The sequence below is a fragment of the Neomonachus schauinslandi genome, chromosome 11 (assembly GCF_002201575.2).
Source record: "Neomonachus schauinslandi chromosome 11, ASM220157v2, whole genome shotgun sequence".
In the NCBI taxonomy this organism is placed as follows: Eukaryota; Metazoa; Chordata; class Mammalia; order Carnivora; family Phocidae; genus Neomonachus; species Neomonachus schauinslandi.
In genome coordinates, this window is record NC_058413.1 from 14,072,583 (window position 1) to 14,084,231 (window position 11,649).

Sequence of the window (11,649 nt, forward strand, 5' to 3'; positions counted from 1 at the left end):
GGTGATCCATGATTCATTGTTTTCATGTAACACCCAGTGCTCCACGCAGTACGTGCCCTCCTTAATACCCATCACTGGGCTAACCCATCGCCCACCCCCCTCCCCTTTAAAACCCTCAGTTTGTTTCTCAGAGTCCATAGTCTCTCATGGTTTGTCTCCCCCTCCAATTCCCCCCCTTCATTTTTCCCTTCCTTCTCCTAATGTCCTCCATGCTATCTTTATGAAAAAAAATGTTAGTTGAAAGATGCTTTCTACACGGTGTTGTTTCATTGAGGTAAGTATATGACAGTTTCCTTATACTTCTACCCATATATTTGAAGACACTCTACACTTCATAAATTAGTTGAAAGATACATTCTACACAGTACTGTTTCACTGAGTTAAGTATATGGCACTTTCTATACATTTCCACTGATACTTATGGAAATGCTTCTAACTTAATTAAGGAAAATGTTGATAGAAAGATGCATCCTATGTTGAAAAAAGAAAACCAAAGCTGGAGGCATCACAATTCCTCACTTCAAGCTGTATTACAAAGCTGGAATCATCAAGACAGTATGGAACTGGCACAAAAACAGACACATTGATCAATGGAACAGAATAGAGAACCCAGAAATGGACCCTCAACTCTATGGTCAACTAATCTTGGACAAAGCAGGAAAGAATATCCAAGGGAAAAAAGACAGTCCCTTCAACAAATACTGTTGGGAAAATTGGACAGCCACATGCAGAAGAATGAAACTGGACCACTTTATTACACCATACACAAAAGTAGACTCAAAATGGAAGAAAGACCTAAATGTGAGACAGGAATCCATCAAAATCCTAGAGGGGAACATGGGCAGCAACCTACTTGACCCCCACTGCAGCAGCTTCATACTAGACATGTCTCTAAAGGCAAGATAAAAAAACAAAACAAAACAAAAAAGCAAAAGTGAACCATTGGGACTTCAACAAGATAAAAACCATCTGCAAGCAAAAGAAACAGTCAACAAAACTAAATGACAACCTACAGAATGGGAGAAGATACTGGCAAATGTCTTATCAGATAAAGGGCTAAGATCCAAAACCTATAAAGAACTTACCAAACTTAACATCCAAGAAACAAAAACTCTGGTCAGGAAATGGGCAGAACACATGAAAAGACATTTCTCCCAAGAAGATATACAAATGGCCACCAAACACATGAAAAAAAAAAATGCTCAATATCATTTGGCATCAGGGAAATACAAATCAAAACCACAATGAGGTACCAACTCACACCTGTCAGAATGCTTAAAATTAACAATTCAGGAAACAACAGATGTTGGTGAGGATGCAGAGAAAGGGGAACCCTCTTACAATGTTGGTGGGAATGCAAACTGGTGCAGCCACTCTGAAAAACAGTGTGGAGGTTCCTCAGAAATGTAAAAATAGAACTACCCTATGACCCAGCAATTTTACCACTAGGTATTTATCCAAAGGATACAAACATAGTGATTCAAAGGGGTACATGAACCCCAATGTTTATAGCAGCATTATCAACAATAGCCAAACTCTGGAAAGAGCCCTGATGTCCATCGACTGATGAATGATACAGAGGATGTGGTATACATATAAAATAGAATATCACTCAGTGACCAAAAAGAATGAAATCTTGCAATTTGCAATAACATGGATGGAGCTAGCTATGCTAAGTGAAATAAGTCAGAGAAAGACAAATACCATTTGATTTAACTCATAGGTGGAATTTAAGAAACAAATCAGATGAACATATGGGAAGGAGGTATTATCCAAAGGATACAAACATAGTGATTCAAAGGGGTACATGAACCCCAATGTTTATAGCAGCATTATCAACAATACAACTTACACAACTCAATGCCAAAAAAACCAAATAATCCAAATAAAAATAGGCAAAAGACATGAACAGACATTTCTCCAAAGAAGACATACAGATGGCCAACAGACACATTGGAAAGATGCTTAACATCACTCATCATCAGAGAAAATGTAAATCAAAAATACAGTGAGATATCACCTCACACCTGTCAGAATGGCTAAAATCAAAACACAAGAAACAAGTGTTGGTGAGGATGTGGAGAAAAGGGAACTGTTGGTGGGAATGCAAATGGGTACAGCGACTGTGGAAAACAGTATGGAGGCTCCTCAAACAATTAAAAATAGAATTGCCATATGATCCAGTACTTCCATACTGGGTATTCACCCAAAGAATATGAAAACACAATTTTTTAAAAAGATTTATTTATTTATTTTAGAGAGAGACAGAGAGAGAGTTAATGAGAGAGAGCATGAGCTGGGGGAGAGGGAGAAGCAGGTTCCCTGATGACCAGGGAGCCTGACCCAAGGCTCGATCCCAGGACCCTGGGATCATGACCTGAGCCAAAGGCAGTTGCTTAACTGACTGAACCACCCAGGCACCCTAGTGAACACACTAATTTGAAAAGATATATGTACCCCTATGTTTATTGCAGCATTATTTATAATACCCATATTATGGAAGTGTCCATTGACTGATGAATGGATAAAGATGTGGTATATGTATATGTACAGTGGAATATTATTCAGCCATAAAAAATGAAATCTTGCCATTTGAAACAACACAGATCTAGACAGTATAATGCTAAGTGAAATAAGGCAGAGAAAGACAAATACCATATGATTTAACTCATGTGGAATTTACTGAAAGAAAACAAATGAGCAATGGGGGAAAAAAGAGATAAACAAAACAGACTTTAAACATAGAGAATTGGTGGTTACCAAAGGGGAGGTGGGCAGGGTGATGGGTGAAATAGATGAAGGAGATCCAGAATACACTTATCGTGATGAGCACTGAGTATTGTATAGAATTGTTGAACCACTATACTGTACACCTGAAACTAATATAACACTGTATGTTAATTATACTGGAATTTTAAAAATAGGAAAAATTTAAATAGGAAGTTAAATTTAAAATTTTAAATAGGAAAAAAAATTTTTAGAGTGCCACAAGAAAGAACTAAGGTGATTTCACTAATAGGTTCATGTGGTGAATACAAATTATAGAATAGCTAGAGTATATGCAAAGATCACTGGCTTCAGATACACCTGCGTAATTTGTCTAAAAGTAGATATGTCATCCAAGAACAAAACTAGTAAATTAAAATTTCCAGAGCTGTATTCTGACAATCTGGATTTTACAAAAAATCTAACTAAGTCTCACAGTACATTGAACTTTGACAACAAATTAGACAATATATAAATCTAAATAGGATATTTTTACAATGATAAAAAGTTTGTCCCTGGACCTTTCCTTACAATGTCTATATGTCAAAATAAACATACTTTGGACAAATAGTGCTCATGTTCCTCTGTGACATAGAAATTATCTTTTTTCTGTTCCATTCAATAGACAAATTTATCTTATAAAGTTATAGATATCTCTCAAACTTACCATTTTTACCCTAGAACTTCCTCATGGCATTTTTCATCTCCCAATTTCTGAGTGTACAGGTTTAAGTTTAATAAAGGAGGTCCCATGCTATACAACACAGCCACAGCCTGATCAGTGGAGAAGGTGGTGATTGGGTGCAAATATATAAATATTCAGGACACAATACTAAGACCACCACAGTGATGTGAGAAACATGGGAGGACACAGCTTTGTGTCTCCTCTCCAAGCTACAGGCCCTAAGGGAGCATATGAAGGCCAGCTAGGAGACCATCAAGAGGAAAATGTTCACAGGCAGATGAATGCACTGTTGACAGCAACAAAGAGACCAAGTGTATGAGTGTCCATGCAGATGAGTTTCACCCAAAGATTTACATCATGCACAAATGGTCTATGACAGTGGAGCCACACACAGGCACCCACACTGTGAAAAGGACCTGAATGGTTGCAAGGACAAAGCCTCTAATACATGCCACCTGAAAGAGGAAGCCATATCCCTGTCACTCGTGATGATTTCATAATACAGGGCTTCACAGATGGCCACACGGATGCTCAGCAAAGACATAAGTCACACACTTCCTGAAAGAGATGGTTTTTCTTACAGCAAAAGTGCCAAGAAGCATTTCAGGGGTCATGGATGAAGAACAGCAGATATCTAGAAGGGATGAGTCACAGGCAGAAAAATGGAAGCAGTACCCAAGGTCATGAAAGATGACTTGTTGAATGAAAAGACCTGCTCATGGATAACAGTTCTCAGTCCTGGAAAGCAGTAAACTCTTCCTAAATAAATCTCCTTAAATTGAATATTCTTGAACATAATAACTGACTTTGTTTTGTAACTAAACTCACTTTAACTTAATTGTCAACTTATTTTAATGTTAAACATTTATCTTATTTACATGTAAACTTATTATTTTAAACTTGAATTTGAAACATCAATATGTAAGACTAGGTATAAATCTGAAAAAGAACAGAAATGAGAGACCACTAGTCTCATCGCATATCAATATGTGTTATATATCGAAACATATATTTATGTCAATTGGGACACGAATAAAGAGATCAATAAAACAGAATAGTCCTGAATTGGATCCAAATACAAATGGGACATTAGAATATAATAGTCAGGATTTCAAGTCAATGGTAAAAAAATAATTATGCAACTATAAAAAAAACAACTAAAATTTAGAAAAACAAAATTCAATCCCTATTTAATTCCTATATCAAAATAAATTCTCAATGAATCAACAGTTTTAATATAAGACCAAAAAAAGTACTTAACAATTAAGTGCTAAAAATAGCTGAAAAATATTTTGGTATGAATGAAGTGAGGAAAGTCTTTTTAAACAAGATACAAAAGAAAAAAATTAAATATAAAATGTAAGAAAAATTTTTACATGCCAAAGGATGTAAAAAAGTTAGTATAGTATAAAAAAGTTAAAAATATCACATATACATAGGATAAAAATTTAAAAATACCTCAAGCCAGAAAAATAATAATTATATATACAATAGTAGAAGAGATCATTTCTTTAGTATATAAATGACTCATAAAAATCAGCATGGGAAAGGTCAACAATTGAGTGAAATAGACTTTGATAGATAATCCACAGAAGAAGAAATACAAATCATGTTAAATATATGAGAAGGTGCTCAAACTCAATTATATGAAAAGGATTAGGGGGGGAAAAAAAGGATTTTGGTTAAAGTATAAAAATGAAATAAAATAATTTTAATCAGATTGTTCCATGCTTTAAATATTTATTAGGTACAGGTTGTTGAGAATGTGGACAGAAGGCCTCTCAGACTGTGAGCAGCAGTGTAGCTGTAAGTACCACCTCAAGGATGACAGTTTGGCAATAACTATGAATATCAACATTTAACTATCAGACCATTGATTGACTCAAATACATATATCAACAACTCCACTCCTGGAAACTCATCTTTGCACATATTCAAAAACATGTATTTATTGCAAAATTCTTTGTCATACAGAAAGTTTAGGAACAATCCAAAGAGAAATGCATACATTAATTTTAGTATATATTTATAAGGGAATATTACCTAGTACAAGAAAAACTAAGAGATCTGTATAGACTGGTATGGAATGTCTTCAATGTTGCAGATGATGTCACTTATACATAAAATCTAAAAAACAAACAGAAACAAAAACAGACTCAAATACAGAGAACAAACTGATGATTGGAAGAGGGGAGGGGCTGCGGGGACTGGCAAAATAGATGAAGGTGATTAAGAGGTACAAACTTCCAGTTATAAAATATTCAAGTCAAAGGGTATAGTGCAGCATAGGAAATATAGTAAATACCACCATAATACCTTTGTATGGTGACAGATGGTGACTATACTTATCATGGTGAGCATTCTGTCATGTCTATAATTGTCAGAGCACCAAGTTGTACACCTGAACCTAAGACAGTATGTCAAGTATACTTCAATTAAAAATGAAAATAAAAAATATATAAAAACTATGCTAAAATTAAAAGTGTATTTAAGAAAGATGTTGCATGGACAATAAGCAGGGCACATGATGTAATGAGCACTGGGTATTCCCAATGAAAAACCAAACTCTGCATCTGAAATTAATGATACATTATATGTTAATTAATTGAACTTAAAATAAAGAAACATTTTTAAAGATGTTGCATAGTAAAAGCAAACATCTACATAAGCAGAAAAAACACACATATGCGTATTTAAATGCACATGCATTTGTAAAGATTATTACCTCATAAATCTTAAGAAACCGATGAAGTGACTGCAAGAGGACTAGAGACCACGCTGAGAGATAAGTAGGAAACTTATGCTGCACCTTATCCTATTTTGTAAGGTTTTCATTTTTGCTATTATTACCTATTACACTTCCAACTTTTCTTATATAAGGCAACTGAAATTTAACAAGGAAGACATTCTATACATGATTGAATATTTTAAATAGTATAATAAAATGATTAAATGACAAGAATCTAATTAAAAATATCATGTCTCAGAAAAAATGTAAAAGATAAATGCACAAATTGATTAAAATTTAGTGTAATCATATAAAAATTTCCTCACTAATGCATTACCTATTATGGATTCTTTGCTATAAAGGCATTATACCAATCTAAGTGAAGTGATACACAAGACATTATAGATCTTATATTCTAGCAGGGAGGAAAACTTTTTACAGTACAATCATCTTGTCCATTCTTAATTATAATTACCAGAAATTCTTTGACGAAAGGAAAGTCAGAATCAGATTTAAGACTTCTGCATTCTAAGGAAATGAACCCTAATGCCAAATGACTCTCTTTGTGGTGGAAGATGTGCTCATTTACTACAAGATATGATGTTTCTTCCCCAGAGCTTCTTCATAGCATTTGTTATCTCAGAATTTCTCAGAGTGTAGATCAGTGGGTTCAGCATTGGGGTTATGGCTGTATAAAACACACTCAATGATTTGTCAATGGAGAAGGTCTTAGCAGGTCTTGCATACATGAAAATACATGGAACAAAGAAGAAGACCACCACAGTGATGTGGGAACCACAGGTCTGGAGGGCTTTCCACCTCCCTTCTGGACTAAGGTTCTTTAGAGAGTGCAAGATGACACCATAAGAGATTAGCAAGAGCACAAACACAATAGTGCAGATCAGTCCTCCATTGGCTGCAACTAAGAGGCCAATGACATGGGTGTCTGTACAGACCAATTTCAATAAGGGGTACATATCACAGAAAAAATGACCAATGACATTGGGACCACAGAATGGGAGCCCATAAATAGTACTAACTTGAATTACTGAATGGAGAAAACCTCCAACCCAGGACATTGCCAGCAGCACAACACATACCCACTGCCTCATGATCACCAAATAATGCAAGGGCTTACAGATGGCCACATAGCGGTCATAGGCCATCACTAGCAGAAGAAAGACCTCTGATCCACCAAAAAAGTGCTCTGTAAATAGCTGGGTCATACAAGATTGGAAGGATATGATATTTTCCCCAAAGAACAAATTTGAAATCAGTTCAGGAGAAATAGATGATGAATAAAGGACATCCATAAATGATAAGCTAGCAAGAAAAAAGTACATTGGCGAGCCCAGGGTCTTACTGACAGAAACAGTCACCACGATGAGTAGGTTGCCCACCATGGTCAAAATATAGAAGAGCAAGAACATAACAAAAAGTACTTTCTGCTCCTTTGGATTCTGTGTGAGGCCCAAGAGGACAAAGTCAGTAACATTGTTCTTTGTTTTCATTTCCTTGGCTCTGTCTATTCCTTATAGGTGCTGACTTAAGTTATTAGAAACAGTTTACCTTTAAAACAAAGGGAAAAAACTTTTAATACATTATAAGCTCATTTTTTTATTTATTCAATAAAAAATGGACATGGAAAATCTATTTATGTCAAACCTTTCACAATTGGTATCACCCAGTTGAATACAACATGGTTTCTTCCCCTCAGTGATTTCATATATAGGGGTCAGACCATTACACACCAATTTCATAAGTGTCACTCTAGGTATATTCATGCAGACTACGAGTTCCCTGTGCCAGAACACATAAATCAACATGGACTCTGGGAAGGCTTCCTAGAGAAAGCAGTACTTTAGCTGAGTTTTAAAGGAGAAGTGAAAGAACAAGAGAGGATGGAAAGGGGACTCCATGAAAGATGCACCATGTATAAAGTCATGCATAAAGTGTAATTCCTAAGTGAAGAGTCACTTAAGGTAATTTACATATTCAAAGTGGGAGAACAATTTATGAATGGCTTTCTGTATACAACTACCTAAATGACATTTCCAAATGGGTATCAATTAAGCATTTATTAAGTTTTTAATTTTCCACAACAAACCTATTTCTTCCTAAATGACCTCCATCTCATTACACAGTACAAAATATTTTGATGAGAGGAAATGCTGCAAGAACATCTATTATTTGTCATGCACAACTATATATATATCACATGATATTTCCACACTTACTGTGTGTATGTGTAATATATGTACACCTATATATATATATTTATATATCTACATCTATATATGCACACATATATAGAATCACATTTAATGTACAACGTCTTATCTTTACTGTAGCAAGTACTGTTATCCCCACTTTATAGTTGAAGAAACAGGCTTAGAACACTTAATTTTCTCAAAGTCATACACCCTTCAGTGACAGAGATGGAATTAAAAACTAACTTTGATTGACTTCAAATCTCTTGTGATTCCAAAGAACTTTTCAACCTTTCAATCCTTATAAACTCAAGTTTATAAGAATTTCCTGCATAATAAAATAATTCACACAATTGAAAAACCTGGCTTCCACCATTAACCCTCATAGGCTTACCTTTTGAAGACTTGTTTGCAGTCAGCAAGAGGACTTTTTAACTAACTCATAAAGACCTGGAAATATCTCTTCCATCCAGTATCACCACTGACGACAAAAAGCTGCATTAGTCCTTAAAGATATATTTGACTTCACATGACTGTGTCTGTCCATTTTCCACACAGAGTCCTCTAAGTAATTCGGAAAATTGTTATTATTTGATTGTAGACTATTTAAAAGGAATTCCACAATGCAAACAGAAAAAAATTTTCCACATTAGGGTAATTTATCAAGGCAGGCAAACCTATGTAACCTAAGAAGTCAATAACAAGCTCTTTTAAAAAGGCAATTGTTCCCTAGAAACTAACTTCTTTTCTAGTACCTTCAAAAAAAAAAAAAACCTACCATTCCCATTTTGGGGCCATCTCATTCTGTTAGTATGGCAAAATTAATTGTACTGAGATCTTGAGAGGACATGTGTGAAATGTCCTCCTGAAAGAGTTGTAACAGTCCTGAAGAGAACAGCAACTTCTCCTCTGTAAAGACAAATATCACAGGTCATTTTTCACCTTCTAACCAGATATATCATTGAGTCATGCAATTGGGAGTATGTCCAAGACTGACTCCTGCTTTATTCTATTCACTGTGATTTTTCACCAAATTTTAAAAATTTAAAAGAACATCTATATGTAAGGATACTTTTAGACCTATTACCTTATGGAGAGGTTGGACAAGAAGCACGGTGAACTATACAGTCCCAGAGAAAAGAAACCAGAACAGAATACGCAAGAATGGTGGGATAACTACCAAAGGGGTAACATACGTGTAGTAGGAATACCAGAAAAAGAAGAAAAAGTAAAAAGAACAAAAGCACTATTTGAAGCAATATGACTTAGAATTTTCCCCAAAATTAATGTCGAAAACCAAGCCTCTGGAAGCTCAGAGAATACTTCATAAGATAAATGCCAAACAAACAAAACACCATATAGAAGTATGTCATATTCAAACTTCAGAAAATCAAAGATAAATTTTTAAATCTTGAAAGCAGCTAGAGGAAAAAAACATCTTACCTATAGAGGAGTGAGTATCTGACATTAAGCTCTAGTAGTATAAGTGCTTGACATTAAGTTTTTGATTGCCAAAGCATCCATTTCAAAAGGCATCCATCTTGAATAAACATATTGCCAGCTTATGACACAGCTACTAGGAAGGGAACAGGATAAGGAATTAAGTCACCTCCACTCATGGAGTTCCCTCTTTCAGAAATCCCTGGGTAACTTCAATAACTGACCGCTTGAGTGACCCTGCTTCTCCCTTTCCATGCTCTAATTCCCACTCTCGTGCTTTATATTAGCCAGTAAAGACTGAACCCACGAAACCCTAGATACCTCCTTACCACCTCCAGACCCTAGTACAGGCAGAGCACCAGGTCTGTTCTCTCTCGCTCTCTTCACCTGCAACCTCGGGTGTGGCCCTCGGATATGCCGTGTACTAGTCCTCCAGGACTAGGGCATAATAAATCTTGTACCTCGAAGTTCCCTGATCATTTCTACTACAGTCAAGTATGTCCTGCAATCATAATAAGAACCACAAGAGCCAGTCCAGCCACAACACTGGCCTCAGCAGGGGAAATGTCTGTGGGGACTTAACTACAAGTAATCCAGGTCCAGGTGAGTGCCACAGGCATTCCTGCGCAATAACATCACTATCAGTAGTCTGGGACCACCACAACAAGGAGCAGAGGCACGGATTACATCCAGCTTCTCCTCAGAAACCACGCAGGAAAGAACTGAATGGAGTGAAGTATTTAAAGTGTTGAGAGAAAAAACAAACACCAAGCTAAATTTCTGTGCTCTTTGTAATTATCCTTCAAAAGTGAAGAAGTCAAACTCAGAATCAGAACAGAGCAGTGGTTGTCAGGAGCTGGGGATAGGGAAAGGGGGAGATGTTGGTCAAAAACTACAAAATTCCAGCTTAAGATGAATAAATTCTGGATATCTAATAATCAGTACGGTAACATAGTTAACAATACTGTGTTATATACTTGAGAGTAGATCTTAAATCTTCTCAACAAAAAAAAATTTAATTATGTGAGGTGACCAATGTTTTAACTTACCTTTTTGTGATAATAACTCCACAATATATATGGTATACCAAATCACATTGTACATGTTAAACTTATAAAACATTATATGTCAATTATATTTTAATCAAGCTGGGAAGAAAAAAACCTACACCTGGTTTTTCTAGCAACTTTATTCATATTTGTCAAAACATGAAAGCAACCAAGACACCCTTTGGTAGATGAGTGGATAAATAAGCTGTGGTACATCCAAACAATAAATATTATTCAGCACTAAAAGGAATAGCTATCAAATCAGGAAAGGACATGGAAGAAATTCAAATGTGTATTACTAAGTGAAAGAAGCCAATCTCAAAAGGGTATATACCATATGATTCCAACTACGTGAAATTGTGGAAAAGGCAAAACTATGGAGACAGTGAAAAGATCAGTGGCTGCCAAGGAGTTTGGAGAAATGGAGGGATGAGCAGACAGCCCACAGAGCATTTTTAAGGCAGTGAACCTACTCTGTATGATGCTACAGTGGTGACTACATGTCATTAGACATGTGTCCAAACCCATAGAATGTACAGCACCAGGAGTGAACCCTAATGTAAAGTATGGACTTTGTGTGATAATATTTCAATATAGGTTCATCAGTTGTAACAAATGTACCACTGCCATGTGAGAGGTCCATAGTGGGAGAAATTTGCATGTGTGGGAACAAGGATTATACAGGAACTCTCTGTACTTCCTGTTCAAATAGCCAGAAGCTGAAAACTTTCCTAAAAATAAAGTTTATTAATTTTTTAAGGTGATATGTGT

At 35.7% G+C, this 11,649-nt stretch overlaps 1 protein-coding gene across 1 annotated transcript; it reads right to left on the reverse strand.

The window, feature by feature from the left end:
• Positions 1 to 6,760: 6,760 nt before the first annotated feature.
• On the reverse strand, positions 6,761 to 7,690 carry LOC110575783 (olfactory receptor 4A47). The gene has a single exon (XM_021684818.1). It carries the CDS (start codon positions 7,688 to 7,690, stop codon positions 6,761 to 6,763), a length of 930 nt encoding a protein of 309 aa, XP_021540493.1.
• Positions 7,691 to 11,649: the final 3,959 nt, after the last annotated feature.